Source organism: Denticeps clupeoides, chromosome 3 (assembly GCF_900700375.1).
Source record: "Denticeps clupeoides chromosome 3, fDenClu1.1, whole genome shotgun sequence".
In the NCBI taxonomy this organism is placed as follows: Eukaryota; Metazoa; Chordata; class Actinopteri; order Clupeiformes; family Denticipitidae; genus Denticeps; species Denticeps clupeoides.
In genome coordinates this window covers 26433430-26460793 of record NC_041709.1, presented here as the reverse complement: position 1 = coordinate 26460793, position 27364 = coordinate 26433430, and the positions used below count along the sequence as shown (strand labels likewise).

The 27364-nt window shown below is 42.7% G+C and overlaps 1 protein-coding gene across 2 annotated transcripts in view; it reads right to left on the bottom strand.

The window, feature by feature from the left end:
- The window catches only part of pkd1a (polycystic kidney disease 1a), a 72851-nt gene that overhangs the window by 11184 nt on the left and 34303 nt on the right, over positions 1–27364 (bottom strand). For both annotated transcript variants that reach the window (XM_028972679.1, XM_028972680.1), the window contains 23 exons: positions 22999–26663; positions 21047–21199; positions 16838–16978; positions 13749–14037; positions 13395–13611; positions 12807–12966; positions 12519–12671; positions 12142–12286; positions 10783–11487; positions 9855–10017; positions 9514–9775; positions 8861–9053; positions 7953–8123; positions 7705–7848; positions 7376–7583; positions 6760–6886; positions 5523–5639; positions 4262–4311; positions 3166–3356; positions 1593–1698; positions 1263–1378; positions 866–1068; positions 455–649 (listed from right to left, as the gene is read on the bottom strand). In XM_028972679.1, the coding sequence (XP_028828512.1) occupies positions 455–649; positions 866–1068; positions 1263–1378; positions 1593–1698; positions 3166–3356; positions 4262–4311; positions 5523–5639; positions 6760–6886; positions 7376–7583; positions 7705–7848; positions 7953–8123; positions 8861–9053; positions 9514–9775; positions 9855–10017; positions 10783–11487; positions 12142–12286; positions 12519–12671; positions 12807–12966; positions 13395–13611; positions 13749–14037; positions 16838–16978; positions 21047–21199; positions 22999–26663 (7874 nt within the window). The remainder of the gene's footprint in view (positions 1–454; positions 650–865; positions 1069–1262; positions 1379–1592; positions 1699–3165; positions 3357–4261; positions 4312–5522; positions 5640–6759; positions 6887–7375; positions 7584–7704; positions 7849–7952; positions 8124–8860; positions 9054–9513; positions 9776–9854; positions 10018–10782; positions 11488–12141; positions 12287–12518; positions 12672–12806; positions 12967–13394; positions 13612–13748; positions 14038–16837; positions 16979–21046; positions 21200–22998; positions 26664–27364) is intronic.

The following is a 27364-nucleotide window of genomic DNA, read 5'->3' as shown; positions in this document are numbered from 1 at the left end:
GGCAAAACGTTGCTATGAGTTGTAGACTGTTTCAGGAATGTCAAACTCACAGCTACAGACACAGAAACGGCGTGTCCTGGGAAATCTCATTGTGGGACTGGTTCAAAGTGGCAGTAAGTCTGCACCAAGGCTGAATTTCAGAAAGAAACTTTCCAATACGATACAGTATTAGAGGACCAATAAGACAATGCAATGTCTTTTATTTGTCCCATATGCTGTGTTTCTTTTGTTTTATGATGGTTTTATCATGAGTTAATTACATTCTACTTTATTTTTGTATATTATTGTTACTTTTAATGATCACTTTATTTAGCAGTGTCCTTGGAAATATGTATTATTATTATTAAATCAATGCACATTCGTCTAAAACAACATGTTGAATGTGTGTGTTTGTAATTTTGTGAACAAGATGTCCATTTTGCTGCCTGTTGTTTATGCACAGCACACATCTCACCTTCAGTGTGTTGTGCAGCATGCGGACCTTGCGCGCCTCCTCACGGGCCTGAGCTAAAGCAAAGCCCTGTGGAGGCCTCAGCCGTGGCACTCTCTGCAGCATCCGCTTCACCCGCGGCAGCTCCACCAACACATCCTGCTGCTCTGCCCGCAAACGCCCCACGACCAGCGCAAAGTACAGCCCCTCACAAAGCACCTGTACAAATACAGAGATAACCCCGCCATAGCAAGTGACTGTACCTGTCACTACTGGTTGTAAGGCGCTCTGGATAAATGCCGGAAATGTAAATGTATCTTTTCTACATCAACGTAACAAAGCCCTGCATATCAGGAACATTAAGGCGTACATATTGTGTGTCCTTGAACTATGGGAGCATTTTGTATACTTTGTGTGTTTATAGTGCATGCGTACCTTGAGCGGTTCCAGCAGGCAGAAGGAGGACAGAAAGCTGGCCATGCAGGATATGAGCCACATCAGAGCCACTCCACCATTCATGCTCCGTCCCAGCCACATCGTCAGGCTGCTGGAGAGGAGAAGCCCCGCCCAGTTCCCCCACAGAGTGACCCGCCCACACCAGGGAGGCAGTGGCCGAGGCTTACACACATCCGTCACCACTAAAACAGAAGGAGAGCAAAAGCTGGATCAACAACAAACTACTTTGAATGTCCTGCTTGATCCTATTTTTCTCAGACTACCAGCTTCTCAGATCCAAAATCACTTGGCTTATTCCCATATGTCACTTCTCTCATTTGTATTTATGGAATATTAATAAACATGACTTTGTGTTTTGAGAATGTGCCATACTGACCTGTGTGGTTTGTGAAGGCAGTTTTGGGTGGTTCTCTTCTTACTGCTGCAGCAGGCTGGGATTCACTGAGTTTCTGAAGCAATATCACCTCTGTCTTATCCCCCAAAATACTGGACCTATAGCAACAAATCAAGCATAATTAATCATCATTCCATCATCATCTACACATCCAGGAACGTCCCTCATTAATACAATGTCTATCCACCCAACCAGCCCTCCATACTTCAGTCTGCCCAGGTCAAGGATCTCTGCTCTTCCATATGGTCCTATATAATTCTCAAGCCATTCTGAATATTATAGTAATGGCAGAAATTGATCTATTAGACTTACAGGTCGGCCACATCACTGTCTGGTTGAGAGAAGAGCTGCTGTGCATCACAGAGATGGGAAACCGGCAGCTGTCCATCAACCAGGATGCGCTTAATGAGGTCCTCGTCTGGAACAGAGGGAATTAGTAGAAATTCAGTAATCCCTTCACAATCCCAGGAGCATGTCTCAAAAATGCTGGCATGGGGCAAAAAAAACTGTTCATGTGGCACTAAAAAGAAACAGTTGGAGGGACATTTTATCTCTGAATCTGCAACAAACAATTTGATAATAATATTACTCAACACAAAATTGTAAAGACTTTCAACATCACATCATCTGTATGTTATATAATATCACTGTATATAACATCAGTGCATAATGTCTTCAATATTCTGAGCATATGGTAAAAAAACATTCCGCAGGGGACGGGGCCAAAAATCAATATTCAATATTGGTTATCTTCAGGCCCTTGGGGCCACACTGCCTAATTTCCATGAGTATTCCATTATTCAGTTATGGAAACCACTGCACCGGCTCAGGAAAACTTCTAGTAAACGTACATTCTGCCATCAATACAAAGAAAGAATAACCTATACATGAACATGATCCAGAACCACTGGGCCAAAGCTAGTTCACAATCCACTGAGCTCAGATGAATATAAATGTGTAAAAAAAAGAGGAGAGGGACAATCTGCATCTCTGATGGTATTAGTGCACCATCATTGTTGAAAGGTGTATATGAACGTGAAGTGATTGTCATTGTGGAACTGCAGCACAGCACACTGTGCACACAAAAAAATGTGTCCTCGGCTTTTAACCCATCACCTTGGTGAGCAGTGGGCAGTCATAACAGGCGCCCAGGGAGCAGTGTGTGGGGACAGTGGCATCTCAGTGGCATTTTGGTGGTTCGGTATTCGAACAGGCAACCTTCCAATTACGGCTCCACTACCTTACCTGCTAGCCAACCACTATACAGGTCTTTAGCAACATTTACTACCATTTTGATGATGTTATCATCTTTTTCAGGAAATGTATTATGCATCACATGTATGATTTTCAGGGAAGGAATAGCATATTTCTGCAAAGCAATGCTAAATCACACACTGCATCTATTACAGTAGCATGGATTCAAATCAAAAGAGTCCAAACCTGCAGGCCAAGACCAACTGAACTCTGTTATTTGACAACTTGTGAAACAAAATATATGCCAAAGAAGACCCAGGACTTTTAAGCAGCCAGAATCCAATATTAGACAAACCCGAGTTATGGGATTTGCAAATAAACCATTTTTTACCACCTCCCAACTCTTCTTTTTAGTTTCAAGTCTTATAATGTTGGATTCATACTGTTGATGTGTGGACACTGTTTGCATCGTTGTACAAAATGAGAGATAAAGAAGTAACTGGCCTTTACATCTCAAATGCAGATTTATTTTTTTAAATAGGTTTTGTGCTGATCTTCATTTACGCTGTGCTGTGCTGGTGAACTGCTCCATTGCACCTACTGCTTCAGTAACCAGTGTCAGGTCAGCAGTAGAGCTGAGGCTAATTTTAACCTTGTATGCAGTTTTCTTTGAGTGTTTGTGTGATCGTACCAGATGAGGTGAAGTACTTGTTCCTATGAGGATCTACACCCTCCTCATCCTCAGTGTTAAAGGCCATGTCTACACCAAGGTATCGACTGCCCTGTCCCCGTTTCAGTCTTGGGGGAAGTCCCATCCCGACCACCGACGTGTCGCTCACTGTCTCCGGACAATCAAGGTCTGGCACACTCCATCTCTGCAGACTTTGGACAGAAATAGTGGGACAAAGATAAAGGCACAGATAAATACACAAGGCCTCCAGAAAACATCTATTCAGAATTCAGTAGTCACAAACAAAACTCAACAGTGTTCTGGGTGACAAAAATAAATCTACACCAAATTCTACACCAAAAATGTAGTTGAGCTTACACTAGCAAACAAACCCTGTTCTTCGCTGTTCTTATCGTAAGTAAGAAATAAATTAAAATGAAAAGAATGCAAAATACATTATTAATGTCTAAAAAGATAAAAGGATGGGTAACACTGTGATTAAGAATGCTCATATAATCATAAACTACACTGCAAAAGATTAAATCTTAAGAAAAAAATATATTGAAAATGTTGTGGTTGTTTCTTTGATTAAAATATATATGTATATGTTTGATAAATACTTCTAGTTTTATGACAAGAATACACAATAATGTTCTCACTTAAAGATTCTTTTTTTTACACTTCTACACAGGTCTGTTCTCATAATAAGAAATTGAAATATTTTATCTCTTTTCCATATTTTCTAGTGCAATAATATTAACACTGGTCACGTATCAGAAGAAGAAAAACAGAAGCAGCATAGATCATTTTTTGAACATCTTGTGTTCATCTTCATATTAAATCCAGCTGCTGAAATTGTAAAGCAGGGTTAGGGTTTAATTAGGGGCAATTAGGGGGAAACTTGCTCACTTAAAAATGAGAGACACAGAATGTTTACAAATGAGCAATTAAAGATTAAGAGCACAAGACAACACACACACACACACACACACGCACGCTGTAGAGTTTATTGCAGGATCTAATCTCTGTCCATTAGTAAGAGTTGCCTCTCTAGAATGCAAATGGATAACGAGAATGTCACTCAGAAAAAATATCTCCATGGCAACAAAGTCCGTACCTTTTTGTGGAAGGGGTGGGCAAGTCAATATTTGTCTCCTCTGAATACGTCTACAGAGAGAATGCATGTTAATAATCTCTATGAATCATTTTTCATCAGAAATGACAGCCTCAATTATTATCAAAACAAAGTGACAGCAATGCCACACAACATACAATATTTTACATTTGTATTACATTTCTGTTAAAACAATTCTGGGGGATCTAGGCTATAAAACAATTTGTGCTTTGTTGTTCACTTCAAGACACTTCAAGATTGACGTAGAAGTGACCCTATTAATAACCTGCACTATATTGCAAAAAAAAAAAGCATCTGCATTTACAAACACAGGACATTCCTTTATTAAGCCATAAGTTATAATATAGAGGTTTTGCAGGCATATCAGCTTCAATTCTTCTGGGAAGGCTTTTCACAAGGTTTAGCAGTGTGTTTATGAGGATTTTTGACCATTTTTTCCAGAACAGAATTTGTGACTCCACACTAATTCATCTTAAAGGTGTTCTGTACGCTCTGTGCAGGTCAGTCAAGTTCCTCCACACCAAACTTGCTTAGCCACGTCTATAGGGACCAAGTTCAGTGCAGTTCTCCTGTCACTCCATTGCTCTAGAGTCCAGTGGCGCCGTGCTTCACACCAGTGACGTAAGGTTTGGATGTAGCTGCTGGGCCATGGAAACCAATTCCATGAAGTTCTCTATGCACTTTTCTTGAGCTAATCTGAAATCCACATACAATTTGGAGGTCTGCAGCTATTTATTCTGCAGAAAGTTGCCAACTTCTGCACACTGTGTGCCTCAGAACGTGATTTAACCTGAACTTATGCAGTTATTCAATCAGTCAATTTCTTCTTCCCTGATGACACAGTCATATTCAGAGATGACAATGCCTGGATTCGTCAGCAGCAAAGTGTGAAAGCATGGTTCAGGTGGCATGAGACTTCATTTTCACACATGGATTTGCCACCACAGAGTCCAGACCTTAACCCCATTGAGAATCTTTGGCGCATATCTTGTAGCAAGAAAAATTCAGTAATGCAAATTATTACAAATGTGACCTTCTATCACAGCACCACGCTGGAATTCACTGAGCTCCTGAGATCTACCCACTCTTCCACTAATGTTTCTAGAAGCAGTATACCTGCCTACCTATGGTGCTTGACTTTATACACCTCTGACCCTGGAAATGACTGGAATACCTGAATTCAATACTTATGGGTTTTATAGTTTCAATAAAAAAAATATGTGACAATTACACAATGACTCACCTCTCCATGGATTCCATTCAAAACCAAGAGGGAACTTCCTGTCATGGAGTCATCCAGGAAGTCATCGATCTCGAGGGACTCTTGATCGACAGGAGGGGGAAGCTGCTCTACCAGAACCTACAAACAAAGCATACAAGCATGTGTGTACCATGACTTTTCCATGACCCTAACACAAATTTTGATGAATATACATTTCTCACGCAGTCTTATGGGATCTGTGTAATTCATGTTATACATTCATGTATCAATCTAATTTCAATGGCTTTTCCAGAACTTTATATGTTTATTTCGTATTCCAAAACATTCAAGGCCTCAAATTCTATGACTTTTCCAAGTTTGTAATGACTGTAATGCCCTCTAATCTGCTCCTCACATCACAAGCCTTTTTTTTGGTCTCATTTGATCTAGTGATCTGGACAAATAACACCACTGCACTGGCCAAAAAAGCACAGCAGCGTCTCTACTTCCTCCGCAAACTTAGAAGAGCAAGAGCACCAGCCCCCATCATGTACACATTCTACCGGGGAACCATCGAGAGCATCCTGTCTAGCTGCATCACTGTGTGGTTTGGAGCCTGCAATGCGTCCTGCCAAAAAACTCTCCAACGCATAGTCAGAGCAGCTGAGAGAATCATCGGTGTCCCTCTCCCCTCCCTCCAAGACATCTACAGCACACGTCTCACCAAGAAAGCCCTCGGCATAGCAGCTGATCCCACCCACCCAATGCAAACCTTCTTCAGCCTGCTGCCATCAGGAAGGAGACTGTGGAGTCTCCAGGCCAGGACCAGCAGACTGAAGGACAGCTTCACCCATCAGGCTGTCAGGAAACTCAACTCCCTCCCGGCTCTGCCCCCACTCCCCTCACTCCCCTCTTCTGCTCCACAAACTTTCTGAACCCTAACACATACAAACTGACCATGCACCAGTCACTCTGTGCAGCTTTGGTCTGCCAACTACCTCACTTGTCACTTTGTCACTTTAAACTTACCTCTGTTGCACTACATGGGTTTGCACTCTCCACCATGTGCCCTTATTTGTATATGGTGTTTTTAAAATTGTATATTGTGTTTTTTTTTTATTGTATTTATACCTTTGTATTCAATGTTACTGTTTTGTATTTAATGTTACTTGTATGGGTCTGAGAGTAACATAATTTAAATTCTCTGCATGTCCTGTCCATGTGGCAGAATTGACAATAAAGCTGACTTTGACTTGACTTTGACTAGTGTGTGTCTCACCTTGCTCCGACTCAGTCTAAACAGGCAGAAAGTGAGTAGGTAGAGGGGGTACACCACCAAACAGCTCACAAGACCCACCCCTAACGTCTCGGAATTTAGGGACACCAAATGAGAGACTGCAGTAGAGCTACAAGTCAAAAGCACAAAGACACACATCAGATTTACAGTGTACAGTTTAAAATGTATAGTGCTTAAGGACCATAAAGTACACTCAGTGGGCTGAAAACATGGTTATGGCTTACAAACACCATCAGAGGTGTGACCCTCCACTGGTCTCATGACTCGATTACTCGATTAAAAGTGAATCACAATGAATCATGAATCAATTTTTCTACATTATGTTTTACATATGCCAGTGAGATGATAGTTACTAGATATTCTGGCAGCCATTGTCACTACCAACACTACTTTTTAACTTGGATCCAAAAATCACCAAGTAACGTCATTATGATATAATGGAGTATGTTCTGCACTGCATCAATGCAGAATCGCCCATTGCAATGTATCGATTTTGAGAAAACACCCAGACTATGTTGTTTCTAGTGTCTTAAATTCACCTGTTGGTTTCTGTTTTTCCTAAATATCTCAAAAACAAAGCTAAAATACAAATACGTACCTGTTGCCATGGGTGACTGTAGCGTACCACACTGCATTAGCTAGCAGTGATAGACTGAGAAGTGATGCACAGCACGTTGCCCTCTGCAGGCCACTGAAGGGACTGCGTCGGGGCCGTTCCCACAGCGACAGCCAGATGTGACTGTCACACAAGGCCCTCTGTAGCTCCCACGAGAGCAAGCGACGCCAGTCCAATAGCTCCGCCTCTTCTGTAGGATCAACAGGAAGTAAGAAACGGAAGGCATATTATTTGGAGTTAGTTCCATGGGTACCACTCTACATTTTCAACCATAACACAGAGACTGAATTGAGAAATGAAAACGTCCGTACCTGATGCTTCCACCTCAATTTCCACCCGTCCATCTGTGTTCTCATTGTCAACAGACAGCCACTCTTCAACTAAGAAGAAATAGCTGTTTCCAGACTGCAGGTCCTTTACCAACACATACTGTAAAAACCAAGCCGGACTTAGGCCTGAGAAAATGACACATTATGATAGATGTGGAGAGGGAAGAAAGAAAAGGTCAGAGTTATGATAACCATTTTAAAAAGTGTCTAACTGTGGACAAAAAAGTCACCTTTGTTGTCATGCCAAATACGAATCTTCCAAATATTGCCCAGGTTGGTATCTGTGGCAATACGAAATATGTCCAGATTGTTACGGGCAAATGCACCAATGGTGTCCAGATGGCGATGCCCACTTCTGCTCTCTCTCCCATACAGACTTATGCCAATGTGGGCAGTGGTGCCTGAACACAATGGAGGGAAGTTAAGAACAAAGTGCAGAACAAGGTAATGACAGCTACGCTTGTCCAGCTCACAGATTTGACAAGCTAACAAGGCCAAGAGCCTGGAAGCCCTTACAATGTCAGATGATGACATTTACATTCAGAATGAGCCCCGCCCCTTCCCGATTACCCACACCTGGAGAACCTGCACCAGTGTTTCACGTCCAGTCTTATCCCTCTGTCACTGCCACTGTGTGTGGTATGAGTGAGTGTATTACGCAAGTTGTGTGTAATGGGTTTAAAGGGTTGTCAGCCGCGGGCTTCTCTGTGGATTCTCGGTGCGGTCTGCAACAACTGGGCCAATCTATGTAAGTTTTGGTGTGTGTAAATGGTATTGTTGTATTGTATTTTTCTTCAGATGTGGTGTGAGTGTGGAGTGTGTCTGTGTGACTGAGCCTTTCCTTTCCCCATTACCACTTCCCCTTCCCCAAAGTAGATTGTTTGTTTGTCCCATATTACCATAAACTGGTTTCTGGTTTTGCACCTGGATTCTCCCCTACATTGGTGTCCTAAATTAGTTATTTTCAATCTAAAATTATGGATCAATAAGTTCCCATCCCAGATTACACACTAATATAAGTTTTCATCCATGCTAAAAATGCTAATTGGTGCTGAACACTTCTGACACATTTCGAGTTGAGTAAGCCACTAATGTCTGAGATGAACAGTGACCTGAAAAGTAACTGTGACATCCTTACCAGCACCTCGGCTCCAGCCAGTCTTCACCTGCACCTCATACTTGTGAAGCCCATCCTTGCCGCAGAGCGGCACCACGGCAGCGCGTTTGAGCTCCAGACGGTCCAGCTTGTTCAGGATGGCGGCTGCCACTGCGTAGCAGATGAGTCCCACCAGGCAGCTTAGCACTGCCACCAGACTGCGGCCCGCGGGAACCTGGAGCACGACACCGTACGGAGGACTAGGGTGAGGGTGCTGCAGTATATAAATATTATTTATGTAGATGGAGAGTTGAAAAAATGTTCACATTCAGAGCTGAAGAAGACATCTAAATATGAAAAATAAGATGATAAATGGAATTCATTCAGATTGTTCTGAAAGTGAAGTGATTGTCATTGTGAAACACTGTAGCACAGCACACGGTGACACAACAAAATGTGTCCTCTGCTTTTAACCATCACCCTTAGTGAGCAGTGTGTGGGGATGGTACTTTAATCAAGGGACCTAAGTGGCACTTTTGGCAATCTTCTGATTACGGTTCCCCGCCATTACTGTCTTGGCCACCACTGCCCCTGAGTAACTATGCCTTTTTCCCATTTTATGGCAACGTAAATAAATGTTGAATGTTGTTAATGGTTCAATGTGTTCTGCATTCTCAACCAACTGTGGCACTCACAGGGGTTATGAACTCCACGGCGTCGGGTGGCACAAACAGGCTGGCTGCAAAGGCGGTGAGGTGTCTGGTGCTGCAGACAGCCCGGCTGGCATTGGTCTCTGCCAGGGGTGCCATGCCATCTGTTCTCCACAGTTTGGCGCTCTCACTAAAGTACTGGCACAGCGACGAAAACACACCAGCCTCCAGGCGGATCAGAGCAGGGTAGTTCGGTGCACAGCCTGTGGTCACGTTGATGTAGTACACCAGAGTGGTGTCATGTGACCTACAATGGTTACATAGGACAATTGCTATAGACAAGATGGTTTTGTGAGTTCATCTCATTTCTGGGTCAGAAATCTTACACTGGAGACACGAAGAACGTGTAGCGTCGGTGGTCCAGGTCTTTCCCGCGGGTCATGCTTAGGCTGATGTGCTTACGGTCACTGCAATTGTATTCATTGGGCCAGTCCGAGCTGTGAAGGTAAGCCATTATGGCGGGGTCTGGCTCACGCTCCTCTGAACCATCTGGAATAAATTCCATTACAAATACAGTTGAAGACAAACTCTGGTACATCATTTTGCTCGTAATTGCTATGCTGCTTCGCACCAAATTGCAGCAAACTACCTGAAAGCATCATTTGCTTCTAAACATGATCTCTGATCTCGCTTAGACTGAGGAAAATATGTGAAAAATGCTGCTGAGCCCAAAGCATATAACCATGTGAATTAAGACAACATATTTGTCTAGTTTTGTCAAAATAATGTATTTCTCATTGAAGTGGATCCTGTTTAGCATGTTTTACCCTAAAAAGCACAGAAAACAGTCAGTAGCAACTCACAATATAATAAAAAGCCCATCCTAAACAAGTTAAACACCGTATATTCATAGCTTAGTCATATAACTGGATCAAGTAAAACTAACCATGCAGTGATATACAATACTGACCTATTCAGCTAAATTGCAGGTTCTTCTATATGTTATGCTTGCTAAACAAACACACTCCAGCATACTGACAGAGTGTATGTACATTTGTATAAATTTAATTTTGTTAAATATTAAACAATAAGTAAGTAATCTCATTAAGACTGTAAAAGGGTTTAGTCGCATCTGTACCCAAACAGCAGGTATACCAATGTGAGATACCAATGTGTCTCTAGCTATTGTCAGTGTAAAACCTGCGTTGGTATTTATTAAGCCATATGCCTTTCCATGAAAATGCTACTGGGTGGTACAGTCTGATACAGTAGGTCTAGATGAGCTCAGACAGTTAATTACACTGGCTTCCTTACCCTCCACCACAGTCAAGTTGAGCTGGATGTAGATGCCGGCCTGGCGGTTGGAGTTGCCAGTATCCACCCTGACAATGACGTGACTGCACCGACTCACGTTAACACTCCCCGCAGGCCTCCCCACTCCATCCAGTCCAGCTCCAGTTCCGTTGTTCACCGCCACAGTGATGGCTTGGTTCTCATCCAGGCCAGAGATTGGGATCTGGGTGCCATTCTCTGTGCGGAACTCCATGGAAGCCACTTCAGTGGATACTGTGTAGTTGGCTACGTAGTTAAAAGGGAATGGGTTGGGCTCGACCTGGAAAAGCAGCTGCACCACACCGGTCCCTCCAGAGCCCCCAGCCTTGGTGTTCCCGGCCGCAGCCGCCCGGCTGAGGCTGGTGTTGAAGGTGCGAGGTATGGAGAAGCGCTGGCACTCAGGGCTGCTACTGCTGTCGTAACAGAGGAGGCTCTGCGGGTCGGCACGTTTGCCCGCGGCTGCGATCTCAGCCCCTCGCAGAATCAGCGGCTCTTCGTTGAGAACGCGTGAGTGCATCAGAATCCGCATCAGCTCGGAAGACAGGGTGTAGGCTTTGGCTGCTACCCGCAGAGGGTGGTGGTCTTCCGATGACAAAGGATGCGTCAGAGATGCGTGTGGCCCGCGGTCCTCAGAATCGGATGGAATGCCAGCTGCTGCCGCCTGACTCACCTGGTGGATGAGGTCACCTGCAGGATGTAGAAATAAAACCATATCCCATTACGGCTTATTCCCAATCATGTCATGGCTCCCGGGACACTGGGCAAAGGGTGGGTACTGGGACTAGGGAGCACACACCACTCACCTACTGCCTATTTAGTGTCACCAGTATCTGCCATGCCTCTGTGAAGCCCAGTCTTACTCTAATAATCAAATAAATCAAATAATGCATGTAGCATACGGGGAATGTTCGCAAATGTTCACACTAATTTGCGTACACCAAAAGTAATTGGATTATTATGAGCATTATTAAAAATGGAGGGACACTAAAGAGGGAGGGAAGAGACAGGACATTGTGCTACACTTGTACATCTGACATATTGCTATGAGAGGGTTTAAATTGTACAGATTTCATTATAAGTTCAAGTCAGAGATAATAACACTGGCTAGTTACTTATCTTCTTCAACACACTCCTATATTGATACTGTGCAACAACAGTGTAGGCCTTGTGGCATACAAAAGAAATATATAAAAATATATATACTGAGAGAAGAGCATTCTGAACATTCATGTTTCTTCAAGTTTATTAGCTGAAGCGTTTTTGTCCTTGCAGGAAGCAGAGCATCTGCAATACGTGCTTGTTAAGAGCTAAAGAAGAAGAAAAGGTGTGAAGTCAGCTAACCCATGATGTTGAGGATGTTGTCTGCGATCTCAGTAGGGGTAACTGTGCCCTGCTTGGTGTCAGTCTGCAGGATCTCCAGCATGGACTCCAGCTTATTCAGGGTGCTGTTCTGGCACTCTTCACACACAAATTCTCGACTCACCGCCTGGGAAAACACACAATTCACTCGTCTGACTCCCATTAATCCATAATCAGAATTTTGTTGTGCAAATATGCCATATTTAGCACATTTTTATCTGCTCACCTCCCCACTCTTTTTATATCTTTTGAAGTCATAAAACATGTCTTATAATACTCTCTGGCATGAGGCAATGTGGTAAACATGGGCTCATCCTGTCATTTGGTACATCTCTCTGTATTTCCCTGCTGCCACCCACCGTGCACTGAGCCAGAGCGGCAGACGTCTGCTGGATGTCGTTGACAGTGTTGAGGTCAAGGGAGGTCAGCGCTCTAGTGATATTGCCCCGGACGCTGACTCGGTACTGGCGCTCTGCACGCGTCACCACTGCACTGGGTCTGGTCTGTTCGTACTGCACACAAACAAAGAGACATGTTCATGTGTACAGATCGTACAGCACTCAGAGGTCGAAGTCGGCTGGATACCGTAGTGTCATCCACAGTGATTTTATACATTGTAGTAGATGCCGGCAGACCGATGAACCTACCTCATTCAGCACTGTGATGAGGGCAAGGGAAAGTTCTCGCACGCCTTGGGAATCTCCTTGCTTCAGAAGATTCTGAAGCCTGGTCTCGGTCAGGTTTGACAAATAGTGGGGCAGACTGCTGTAGTTATTATCAACCTCTGGCAGAACCACCTCCATTGTCCTGACAACACAAGCAGAAATGTCAGAAATCCCTAAGCCATGTGACACAGAATATGCCTTAACCTTATTTGAATTTAAACAAATGACAGTAGTTTTTGTAAAGATGTTGACTCCTAAACAATTTTCCCCACGCCCACTCCTGGAAGACCCCTTACCAGATATTTTACTCCAACACACACACTGCCCACAATATTCTACGTGCATTATTAGGCCAGTACGCCATCCTGGAGGTAATAAAGGAAGGTCTGAAGTGAAAACATGCCACCAGGGGGTCTTCCAGGAGCAAAATTGCGACCACTGGCCTATACTGTGTCTTCTTGGAAGTACATGAACACATACACACACACAGACATGCAACTGATCCACTGCACAAGATCATCAGTACATTCCAGATATTGAAGCTAGATCTTCATTGCCTGAGACACTGACTTGTTGAGTGCAATGATGGATGCCCCTTGGTGGTCCTCTACAGTGACGGACACAACAACTCTGTTGAGTGCTGAGTGGAAACCTGAGGGCAAGTAGGTGGCGTGCTCGGGGCTTGTGCCCTTGTACACACAGAACTCTTCACAGAATGAACCGGTGCAGCGCATCACCAACAGACTGTATAGCAACGGGGTTGGAGAGTCGTCCAGATCAGTGTAACCTAAGGAAAGGGGTCCAAAAGATCACATAAAACCCAGCATTGAATAAAGTACCTTCACCCATGAAAATATTGTTTGTGTGGGAGACACACTTTCTCAGCTTTATCTAAAAGACAAAGCCTTCTGCTGCTGTCCTCACCCGTGCAGTTAAAATGGACCTTGTCCTGCAGAGAGCGAACCCGAGTCCCAGCCACACTGGCCCACAGTGAACAAGAGCCACCTGAAGGTGGCTTGTTGGGGCGAAGCATGATGTAGGCCACACCCTCACGGTCCATGGTGTCATCGGTGACACGCAAGCTGAAAATGTAGGACTCAAAGTCCCGCAGGATTCCCTGCCGCAGGACCAGCCGCATGCCCTCACTTCCTGTGGTGGTGGTGGTGGAGTCCAAGACCAAGGTCTCATTCTGCTGTGTCATTGCTGTCCAGCGCTGTGGGAACAGACAGGCATTAAAGAAATAATGGTTCTGAAGCAAGTTTTCCTTGTCATATACCTTTTATGAGTTCTTCCTTAACATCTTCCATTATTAATGTCTCTTTTCTCTAATTGTTTCCATCATCCTTCTCTCATTTAATCCTGTCTCATTAATTAAATCCTTGCAGTTTACTTGATTTACATCTTTCAGTTTATTCTCTTCTTCTCTTTATTTGAATTTGTTTTTGGTTTAATTCAGTTTGTCTTCACTTCTTGATTTATTAAATACTCAATCCCATTTTCTAAGTATTTCTGTTTATTTGATGGTCAATTGGATTTTCCCTTAAGGCACATTACATCCTGCTGTGTTTAAAACTACATCCACACTCCAAATATAGCACAGTTCTTCAGGATCGTTTCTTAAGGAAGTTCAATCCATCTTACTTTGGTTTTCCATACTGTTGTGTATGGAAAACTATGCTGAACATGCAGCTCTGTTAAAAGCAAAATATCAATCTTAAATATCAAAATAGCTGAATGAATGGTATGACAACAGGTTTATTTCACTGACTTGGTTCTGTTTGAGAGAAGACATGGACTGCCAGGTATCTCAACAAGTTTATTTTTTACTTTTGGAGGTCGCAGCTCACTCAGCTTGACAAAAGCAATGGGCTGATATCTCAGCGGCCCTCAATCAATGTATAATTGCTGAAATTGGCTGGGATGCTTTTTTAAGTACATCTAAACTTTAAGGCAGATCCGCAGTCCAGATGACTTCAGCTGGCCTGGTGAGTCACTTAAAACCACGGGCATATAACACAATGAATATTGATGCAACTCACCATAAAAGTCTTTCAGCATATAAGTGTTCTTTGGTGTGGTTTCATGTTGGTAATATCTATCTGTAACAGTCTAACATTTTCATCTAGGACACTACTCTGGTAATGCTTCTTTGTGTGTCCTTTACCTTAGGTCTTCACATAGATAAATGTGATGTGCATGTGTGAGTGTCTGAGACAACACCTCAGTGACAGCGAACCTCATCGGAACCCATGACATAACAGCAATGACATCATCCAATGCCTACTTGACTCTACCATTTTCATTCTTTACCGATTACATCTATTTCCCAAAAGTGAGGGAGGAATGTTAAATCCACCAAAGTTGTTTTAAAAACCAGCAATGACCTCATCCCCTCTTTCCATTTAGGTTACAACAGCCCAGATCAGAGCCCATTACTTCTATTCCAGAGACCATGTGAGTAACAGTTCTGCTAATGTTGAATTCTGAATTGAAAGCATAACATATTTTGTTTAGCAACACTATTATCATATAATGACAAAGAAAATAATAAGGAACATCCCAGCTATTTGCACATTTGAATAAATGTACTGGTGCAAAAATTATTTCCATCATTAATTTTTGAATACATTTTTTAATTAAGCCAAAGATTCTCAAGTCTGGACTCTGTGGTGTTTCACGCTCCCTGAGCAACGCAATTTGAGGCCAGTGAATCCAGCCATTGCCATCTTGGAATATGGCCATCAGGGAAGAAGAAAATTTCCCCCAATTAACCTCAGTGGTCAGTAGTGTTGTATATTACTTTAGTAATTACTTACTAGCTACGTTACGAGCTCTTTCAAAACGTTTCAAAAGTTAGTAACTGAGTTATAAGCATAAAAAAAGTGGCTGGCATGGCTCCTTCATTAGCGGAGCTCACATTAGCTGCATCTATGTTTGTGTTGCTATCAAACTCCAACTTGTAATGAGAGGAGCTTCAACAGAATTGAATTTCTCATTACTGACATGGATAAAGACTTAGTTCCAGGGCATAGTGTACATTTAACATATTTAACATTCCTACCTTTAATTCCAACAAGGGAAAAGTCATGTCTGCATTTCCACTGTAAAAACACTACTTTACAACTCGCCATTTCTGTGTCTCTTCTGCACGTGTGTTGTGGGTCAATGGTGGCCTAGCGGTTAAGGAAGCGACCCTGTAATCAGAAGGTTGGCGATCTGCCAAGGTACCACTGAGCAAAGCAGCGTCCCCACACACTGCTCCCCGGGCACCTGTCATGGCTGCCCACTGCTCACACAGGGTGATGGTTAAAAGCAGAGGACACATTTCGTTGCGTCACCGTGTGCTGTGCTGTATATCACAATGACAATCACTTCACTTTCACTTGTGTAAAGACCCGCCCACATCTGTCCCCGGGTGGCTTATTTACCAGTGTAATTTGTATATAATATGTGTAATACTCTTTTATTTGTTAGTTAAATCTTATTCTCATCCTGTCTTTAACAATATGCTTCACTGAGTTGACATCACCTTAAGTTTTGTTGTTCCTTGAAAAGTGACAATGACAATAATGATTTATCTTATCTTATCTTACCCAATTTTAGTAGTTTTAGCTGTTTTCAGATTGTTTTCTTTTTATTGATGCATGCCTATAATTTGACCACTTCTGAAACAGGTTAACTATCTAGTCACATGGTTTCTCAGTTCACTCACATGCTAATGATTCCCATCTCATTTCCACCACAAGATTATTTTACAGTGGATTTCAGCTCATGGACACACACACAAGCACAGGGCCGCTTCCTTAACGGCTAGGCCACCACTGCCCCTAACCTTAATGGAAGGTTGCCCGGCCTTGCCCTCTACTCATCCACTCAGAAGGCATCTCTTCTCATAAATGTATACATTGCATACATTTAAAAAGTTTCTTGTTTTTTTTTGGCCTCACATAGTCCTGAGATTGAAAAAAACATGGTGTAACGTAATGAAATGAAACTAAACATTGTTGTCTTACCCCACGGTGGGAGCTCTGGCAGTTACTGCAGGTTCCAGCCAGGTACACTTTGGAATTCTGGCTGACCTCGTAGATGGACTGAGCCTTGCAGGACACACACTCCAACAGAACAATGGGGATCCGCCCACTCTGCACTAGGACCTGAATGGAAATAGGACAACAGGGTTTGTTATAGAATGATTATGTGGTTTATAGTATGTTTTATTGCATGTGACAGCAGAACTAATGACAGAAATGAGAGTCATTTAAAGAAATCTATTCCATGAATCACTGTGCAAGCTTTCTCATGTGCAACCAAACCAGAGTGTTGAAACAGGACACAAGGGGAAGAGATAATTGGGCTGGAGAGGTGAACACAGTAAACACACACAGACAATAAGAGGAGCAGAGTAGAAAAATTGGTGGATGAAGTGGATACTACTGGGAGTTCATTATCCAGTAAACAAGAGCCCTGTCCGAAAACTGAGCCACCACATATAGCTCATTAAATCACTTACTGTATGGACAAGCTGTAAAGCGCAGGAAAAGATAAAGGGAATGAGTAACAGGTAATGGGAAAAGGGAGCAGTATATACTCTGATGAAAATGTTGAAAAGAAAATTTTGAGATACAATTTAGATTAATTAGATGACCCATTTCTTGTCTAAAACCTTACACTTGCATTTCATAAAATCAATAAAAAAAAACGGAATGCAAAATATATAATTGCATAATTGTCATTATATTAGTTTTCATCTGTTTAATCTTTCTGGACTACAGTCCTTATAAACTAAAAGTAGGCTGTGCTGTTTTTCTAGTGAAGAACTGCATAGACTAATAACTTCTAAAATAAAACAATAACTCCAACTAATTATGCTCCTAACCCTATCATGTCTAAGGGGTTGGTAGAAACAAATTCAGACATGCTGTTGATAAATGTAAATGTAGGGGCACCGTTGAAACACTTCCTAACTGGCATTATGTATTATTTTTATTATTATTTTGCCACCAATACTTACTGAAATTGCCTTGAAATCCCAAATAGACCCAAGATTAGTATTATTATTACTTTCACTTGATAAACAGGGAAGAAGGGGATTTAATGCATATAAAGTTCAGGTAAACAGACACACCCTTGTATTATCTGTCATATTATCCCTTTCTGAGCTTAGAATGGAGATGGAATGCATATACAAGGCCAAAACACACAAGATGGTTAAGTTTCTTTTCCAAACATGACAGGATCTATCAGAAATTCCTGTCAATAAAAGGTACCAGCAATTAGTGAGTTTCTTCTATAACAAGCATTTTTGTTCTGAGGAATGTTCTGTTAGGTACAATCTGCAGACAAATAAATAATATTGTTTCTTTTCAGATACCTTAATCTGTTCTTGGTTACAGAAAGATATTTGAGGAAAAACAAATTTGCTAGTTGTGACAAAGGGGCACAGAATTCCAGTGACATTTGATGTCCTCATTCTTGCTTTAAATAAAATATCGAATTATGTTCCATCAATCATTTCATTTCTCTCTCTCTCATCATTAGCAAATTGATACAGCATATTATTCTGACCTAACTGATTTAGCAATTTTACATTTACATTACATTTACGGCATTTGGCCCTTATCCAGAGCAACTTACAACATGCTTTCAAGTTACCATCGATGAAGAGATCAATTCCGGTTCACTAGGACCCCAACTATGAATACAATATTTTTATTCACTCTGTTGTAGATTCTGTACACAAGTCGACAATAAGAAAGTTACAATTTAATCTAAATATTCTTTAAAGAGGAAGGTCTTGAGCTGTCTTTTGAAAGTGCTCAGTGACTGAGCTGTTCTGACCTCGAGGGGAAGTTCATTCCACCACCGAGGGGCCAAGACCGAGAAGAGTCTAGATGAATGTTTTCCTTTTACCTTCAGAGATGGAGGGACCAGGCGAGCAGTACTGGAGGCTCGGAGTATACGAGGTGCAGTGCGAGGTATAATAAGGGCTGTGAGGTAGGATGGTGCTACTCTATGTTTGGCTTTGTAGGCCAGCATCAGTATTTTGAACCTGATGCGTGCAGCTACTTAGAGCCATTGGAGGGGTGGTGTGGGAGAATTTGGGAAGGTTGAAGATCAGTCGTGCTGCTGCATTTTTTTTTTTTTTGCTGCTGAGTTTTAAAAGGTTGAGTTGTGTTTATTGGGAACCAGACGGGCTGATGACCTGTGGATGCTTCGAATGGGGAACGTTCTGGTTGCAAGCTAGTTCAGGTAGGAGCAGGTGGATGGACGAGCTGAGCAATTGCACCAGAGGCATTTTTTCAATTTCTTGGTTTATTTGCTTGGATCTGTCCATTGGACTAGGGTTGGTATCCAGAGGTCAGACTCCAGAACTTGCGGTAAAACCAGGTTATGAATTGTGGAACTTAGTCCGAGAGGAGGTCCATGGGGGATCCATGATGGCATGCCACCTCCTGGATGATGAGGGATGCCGCCTGGGCTGCTGTGGGAAGCCTGGTTAGGGTGATGAAGCGGGCTTTTGAAAAACGGTGTCTTTGCTTGTCTGCTTTGTGTGCAGTGCAAGTGGAGAAGGCGATGATGAACTCAGAGGAAGCCACCAGAGGACTCTGAATGAGGTCAGGGAATCATGGTGTGCCCACTGGAGGACTTGGGGTCAAAGAGCTGTGGGCACATAAGTTCGGTTGGGGGCTTGTTCGGTGGAGATGGTTCCTGGCCATGGTTGGCCATGGACTACTGGAGGAACCACTGGATGAGGGCAATGATGAAAGCCACTGGGACAACGGGGTCTGGGTTGTTGGTTTCCTTCATGGCTGTATTGACAGGTGAAGGTGAAGAATATGGCCCAGCGTGCTTGGTGGGAGTTCTGTCTTGTGATCCATGAGGACCAGGAATAGGTGCGTAGCCCCCTCCAACCAGTGACACCAATTCTCCAGTGCCAGTTGCGCCACCTGGCTGTAGCCACTGCAGCTGAATGGTGCTGTTCGCAAGGGTGTCATGGATCCTATAATCACGCTCAGGACGTGACATTGAGTAGAGGTGGCCTCTTGGTGTGGATGTGCCCGGAAGCAGATAAATCGCAACGTCTTAGTGTTTGACTGACGACGTAACATTCAAGAAGCCCTGGCAAGGACAGCATGGTTTGGGCTGGTGTGACCTGGACCAAAGAACATGGCATGGACGAGATTTGGCTCGACCCCACTTGAAAAGATAGATGTGGGCCAAGGGGATAGAAAAGCAGAGACGCTTGGCTGAAGAGGAGTCAAACAGTATCTGTCAGTACCAGGAGGACTTGGATTATCAGAGAAGGCTGAAACAATGTCATGGAGGGTCAAGGACCATCAGGTTCAAACAGGAGCAGTCAAACGGTCGGCATGGAAGATATCAGTTCAGGTAAGGCTTACAGCCAAGTGATAATAATCGACAATAAGTTCGTATTGTTTGGAAAGTTTGTGGCGCACACTAACACACACACACGTGCACACACTCTGCACAAAATAAAAAAACTTTTTTTTTCGTCTAGCACTTAACATATTCCGAGCAGGTTCTTTTTCTGACAAATTAGGTCTTAACGGTCTCCTAGTTTTGTCAATTCAAAATCTATAGAAACCGAACGAGAATTGCTGGTGTCTTCCTCTTGTAACTCGCTTTGGATAAAGTAAAGTAAAGTAAAGAGTGCACCCCTTGTGATGGCTGGTTTGGAGCTGCACCCGTGACAATGATTCAGACAGCAGAATATTTTTTCTTTCTAAATGATTAAAAATGGTATGTGGTATGAAAGAAAGAAAGCAGGTCCAAGCTATTTACACATTTGAATAAATATTAGCTTAGACACCAGAGTAAATGTAAACTCCAGAAACTCCAATGCTCCACATGTGGTAAAATTTGCTAATACAATTCCCATTGTTTTTGACAAATGTTATTACAGAACAATTCTTAATGCAGCAATATTTTTTCGAAGTAGTAAGTTGAACATTTAGATATAAATCACAATGCAATAATTAAGAAATAACCATAATAAAGCAGAAAATTGTAAATAGAACAATTACTTTCAACCAAAAACAACTATTATCAGCACCTTTTTCATAATTATTCATATTACTCAATCCCCGAGGACAGCCAATGAAAGTAAACCAAGGCCACCACTCAAGAACCTATACTAACTGTGTCTTCCTATGCATCAGAAGAGCACAAGTCAACCTGGAATACACGTAGCCAGAACTCACCGTTTGTACAGTGGACTCCGAGGGCATGCCCTCCTTGCTGACGGTGAGACGGAAGGTGTACTCAACATCGGCTTCCAGCTCTGAGCCAGAAATGCCAAGGACTGGCCCACTGGAGCCCAGGCCAAAATTCAGAGTAGAACAATGAGCAGGACCCTGGAAGGAGAAGGGCAAACAGAAGAGAAAGAAGTCAAGTCAAGTAAACTTTATTGTCATCTCTCCTATATATTGTACAGATATACAGAGAGACGAGAAGACGTGGCTCCAGTTTACACAGTGCAACATAAAAGAAGAAGACCAAGAAGAACACCAAGTAAGCACTTTGCAAATAAACAGGGATCTCCATGACAGCATAATATGAAATGGTAATATCATGGAAACATATATGTTAAAAACGGAAGCGGTGACAACTCTGTCACATTTCTGGAATCCAGCTGCCCGCCGACATTCACCTGCATTCTAACAGTGAGAATCGATCTGTGACAGTGGGGGCGCTGGAAAACAGGCCACCTCATCAGCCCAGCAGAATGATATGGACTGTAATGTGGAATAATTGTGTCAAATCAAAATGCACGACTACATTTTGATACCAAATTGAAATTGAATTCTAGCATATCCAATTATATTTTTATACTTCAGCATATGCTGTTTGTAATTAAGGCTGAATCAGGCACAACCTGCTGAAATAAGGAAACCATTACTCATGCTTAATTTGGAATAACTAGTGTCTTCAAACCTTGAAAATGAATGAATCAAATTAATAAAATATCTGTTTTTAATGCTTATTTCAACTTTTCTTTAACAAACAGATATTTGACACTGCTGGTTTTGCAATTTTTTTATAGTTTGAACCCACCCACCCAGCCCAGCTGTGTAGCTGTGGTTGATCAGATCTGGGGCGGAAAAGGCTGAGGAATGAAGAACTGATCTTTCCTCATGGTTACATAACCCTGAGATGCCTCTTCACCTCCCACTTACTTCATCTTCTGCACCCTCTCTCACACACACTGAAATAGTTTCTTTCCGTGTAATAAATGGAAAGTCCATTTTAAAACTTCTGAACCCGGTCCTCAGAAATTTGATGGAGATATATCTATACACAATGTACTCTAATCAGTAAACAGCCTAAATACCGAGACAATAAAACAGTTAGACACATTCTTTAATATAACATGCACCCAACAACACACACACACAGACCCTCTCTTCACATCTGCTCATACCATGTCATACCATGTGTCTCTTTTTACTCTCACACACACTTGCACATATGTACACACACCCATCTCAGGGGTCACATTCTCAGCCATAATGCATTGCAAAGTGGAGCAGCCTCACCCAAAAAGCCAACAGCTTCTGCTCTCCAAAAATCTAGCATGCCCAGAGCAACACCCTTAAAACAGTCCTGGAAAGCTACATTTCAATGCTTAAAAGGGACAGAAAGCTGTCAACAATACTAAGCTGACTGTGCATGTAATAAATAGTCTGTGATACCAGCTACATTCACTGAAATTGACCCACAGTACAAAGTAACTAGAATGTATTCAGGATGCAAATGATGTTTTCATCACTTTGCTTCTAATTTAACAAATGTCTATGTAATTAGACTTAAAAATGATTTATGGCCTACCTGATCATCTATGCATATGTTCAAGCAGAACTTAAACCTACATTTACCTAATCTCTCCATAATTTCCCTAATCAGTGCCAGACAGAGTGAACGCTTCCCAAGGGAAATGTCAGCATTCAAGGACCTTGTAAGCACCGAATGTAAAAGAAAACCATTTCATTTTATTGTAGTTTCCAGTTGCCTGACTGTTTGACTTCTTCAAATAACATCTTTCCACAAACGTGAAATTACCCCTAATGCATTGCTTTTTTTATGTTCACTGTCTGCATGCAGAGAATTACGATATATTGGGCTATGCCATGGTAACAGTAGGTCAATGTCTTACCTTTGAGGTGTTCTCACATTCCCAGTGGTAGGTCAAAAGGGACTGGCTCTCCAGATTCAGGTTTGGATCGTAGGACTGCTCTGCACTCAGCTGCAGGTCTTGGGTCTTGGACCAGACTCTGTAAGTCCCACCTTCTATGATGGGCACCAACCTCCCAGACATCACAGACAATTGGAGACAAGCAGCCTTCCTCAGTGGGACGCCCTCATAAGAGAGGGAGAAGACAATGCTATAGTTTCCAGCTCTGAGTGACATCTTCGGAACAGACAGTTGGATCTTGTGCATATCAAGCTCTGAAGGAAGTCGGACTCTGGAGGATGACCCTTGCTTCCCCTCATGGCAGTGTGGGGTTGAGAAAATGTCCCACAGGTACTGAACTCCATAATGAGCACACCCTTTCAGATCAACATTGGCCTCCAGCAAGACTGACTGGTAACGCCAAACAGATAGTTTTGGGGCTTGAATGACCTGAACCTCCGGCTCTTCGCATTCAAGGACACGAATGTTGACTTCGACCTGGGCCAAGATGAAGCTTACCAAGTTGCTAGCATTTACACGCACAAGGTAGAGCCCTGGTTGGGTGTAAATGTGGCTGAGAGTGAAACTTGAAGATGGAGAGTTTGATGTGACAGTAGTACCATCACCAAAGTCCCAGTGGTAGGCAGCTGAGGTGTAACGTGGTCCTAGAGTCACACGGAAAACGACTTCTTTGTTGATGAAAGTGTCATTTGGCTGTGCCTCCAAGGTGGCTGACGTCAGGACATTTTGAACTTGAATAATCTTCGTGATATTTTGACCATGCAGGGAGTTGAAAGCACGTAGAAATATAGTCAATGTTCCCGGGTCTTTAGGCGTGTAGGTTACCTCTTTTCCAAAAAATGATGTCTTGTCCGGGTCATGACGCAAGTCAAAAGTCCAAAGAAAGGTCACGGGATTGCCTGTGTGTATTTCTGCGATGAAAGTCTTTGTCACACCCACAGGGATTGCACCCTTACAACAATCTACAATTGTCAGTCGACTCACAGGCTCCATTACTTCCACCTGAAGGTGTTTTCGCTCAGAGCTGACCTGATTGTGGGCTGTCAAGTTGACAATGTATGTGTCCACCCTGCTGAACTGGTGCACATATGTTTGGTTTTGAAGCTCAACGGTGGCATCACCACTGATGCTCAGAATGAAATTCACAGATGTTCCAGACATTATTGAGAACGTGAATTCTACATTTTCGCCCAGAGCTACAAAACTCTTGCTGGCTTTCAAGTCCAGACCCTGTATTCGGTTCTGTACAGTGAAGTTTTGGGACACGGTTTTCTCACTGACATCATTGGATGCATTCAAGGTGATTAAGAACATACCGGCATTTGAAAAAGAGTACGACGTAATGGATTGTCCTGTTTTTGTGCCACTTGGTAGCAGCCATGCCCAAGAAACATTTGTCCCTGTTTGTATTGCTCCTTGGAAAGTAATATTGTCACCAGAAGCAACAAAATTAGTCTCTGTAACATTGCTAGCAGTAAACCGTATGCCTGTGATTGGTTCCTGTACACTCACCCATAAGGAAATTGATTTATTGCTGATCTCATTGGAGACATTTGCCTGAATGTGCTTCATTCCTGGACTAATAAACCTATGTGGAACATAATTATTCATTTGTGACAGCAAGACACCATCGACTGACCATGAATACCTGAGATCAGAGCCAATACTGGCAAAAACTGTCATTTTAGCATTATGATTTACTGCCACAGGATTTGGGGATATGTTAAGAGAAAGATCATCAATAGGATCAAGAAATTGTATGGTTTTGTTGACAACTAATTGTCCCAGAAGGTTGGTGGCCTTTAGGATAACCTCACATAAGCCTGGATGGGAAAAGTTCAGTTCTGTTGATCTTCCACTGAAGTTCATTACAGTAGTGATGTCGTGTTCTTTCAGAACATTCCAATTGAAGGACATATTGGTTCCCTCTCTTAGAGATGCTTGAAGATGGAGGACTTTATTAGTAGAGTAGCAACACCTCTCTCCAAGCTCCTCAGCTATGATCTGTAGTCCCTCCAGCTCCCGCTGCACAAAAATTAGGATATTCGCTTGGGCAGTGTTGATCTCGTTTTTGGCTGTCACTATGACATTGAATGTTCCAACTGAACGGAAGGTGTAGAACATGGTGTGGCTGCCAGGAATGGATGTGCAGTGGTCACAGAGAATCCATGAAAACCGAACCCTGTCCCCTTGGTCCTTCAGGGCCTCAAAGTGAACAGATATATTTAGAGGGACATTCACTTGACTGGCATTAATGAAAAGTCCCTGTATTGGAGCCAATACACTCACAACAACATTGCTGCTATTATTGCTGACTGCATTACTTCCCAAAAGATGGATGTTAAAGTTGCCTGAGGAGTTGTATGCGTGTGTGACATTGCGGCCAGTAAGTACATTTCCATCTCCAAAATCCCAAAAGTAACGAACATCAGTGGAGTCCAAAGAGGCAGTAAACATATAAATCTGATGCACAGCAAGGTTGCTCCCTCTGGAGCTGTTGTGCTGGATCATCAATGGACCTACTGGTTTCTGAACCTCAATCAGAACTGAGTCATTGCTAGAAGAGATATTATTCCAGACTGTGACCATCACCAAGTACTGGCCTGGGTTTCTGTATGTAAAAGTAATCTCTTCCTCACCATGTAAAGCCCCCTGAGAGTCATCTGTTCCGAAATCCCAAATATAATTGTAGTTAAATTCCGGAAGCGCTATAACCCTGAACTTGCCTTCATCCCCAAGTCTAATGTGACTGCTGATAGGTACAATGGACACATTGGTGACAGCAGGTTGGACACAGATCCAGGTGTAAAAGTTGACCTTGTTGACTCCACTAGACAGGAGCAGTGAAAGAAGATATTCTCCACTTGCCGAATAGGAATGCAAAATCCCTGGAGTACCACTGCCGGTGCTGTTAAGAGTCCCATCTCCAAAGCTCCATTCATACATGTATGCAGAGGCATTTCCTGACACAAAGGCATGGAACTGCACTTCAGTATCTTCTTGGATGCACCCCGTAGGTTCCAGCCATCGTACATGGAGGACAAATATCTGCACAGTTATGAATTTTGACTGGGAGCTCACTGGATTTGTTGCAGTGACATTTACTGTGTAATTTCCATCTTTCATATAAGTGTGCCTTACATGCGGCTCTGTGCCAATCAGAACATTTCCATCACCCATGTCAAAGGTCCATGTTATATTGTTTCCAGACTCCAAGTGTGCAGTAATAACTGTTGGTGTGTTCAGCTCTGTAGGAGCTGAGGACATGACTTCCAGACAATTAATTTCTTCATAAACCATCATGTTTGTGCAATTCCCAGTACTGCTGATGGTGTTGTTAACTGAAACACAGACACTGTAGACTCCTCCGTTTATGTAGGTATGGGACACTCGACGTTCACGACCTTGAAGTTTTGTAGTGTTATCACCAAAGTCCCAGGTGTAGACAATACCATAGGGTGATGGGCCAGGGTCAGCCTCAAACTCTGCAGGCCTGCCTGCCTTCAACATGCTTGGTTCAGTATTAATGGTCACCTCCCATTTAAGAATACTGAAGACATAAACATCCATTTTTTGTGTCTTGTTTTCATAGCAGTTGGACACTGAGACTAAAAGTGTATACACCCCTGCAAGAAATAAGAAACACAACAATTACATGACTTCGAAAAACATGAATATCATCTTCATCTAGTTTTTATTTAGCTGCATAATTCATATGTATGTTTTGCTTGTTTGTACAATACAGAATTTTGTTATTTGTTTTTGTATTAGTTATTTGAGCACAACCAGATCGTACCATAACAAACATTATTTGAATGTCATACAATTCATGCTCTAAATCAAAGCACTTTTGCTATTCATCCCATTTCTATTCAGCAGCCTGGTTATTACCATGGGAAAAGATAGGTCTCTTCCCATGATTTACGCATTGCAAGTTCTCCAATGTGAAAAATACTGTTTGCGTTGCAAATTGTTTTGGGCTAGGGGCCCCACGGGCCCCCTGCACCCAAAGGGCCCCTGGGCAGCGGCCCTGCTGGCCCGGTCCGTAATCCGTCCTTGCCTGGCTTTCCCTCCCAGCTTTTTGTGCATTCGTGAAAATGAAAACAGGAACCTGCCAAACACTGTGATTCAAAATACATTTGCAAAAAATGTGTTTCTCAGTGTTTCATGGTAGGGTGAGCATTACTGTGCACTTGGTCCATGTTCAGTTAACTAGCTATGTCTTTAATGAAATTCACTAATGCTATAGGACGATTCTCTACGTGATGCGGACGTTTTAATAACACAAGTGTCTTTATGCCTATAACTAGTGGTCAGAACTATGAAC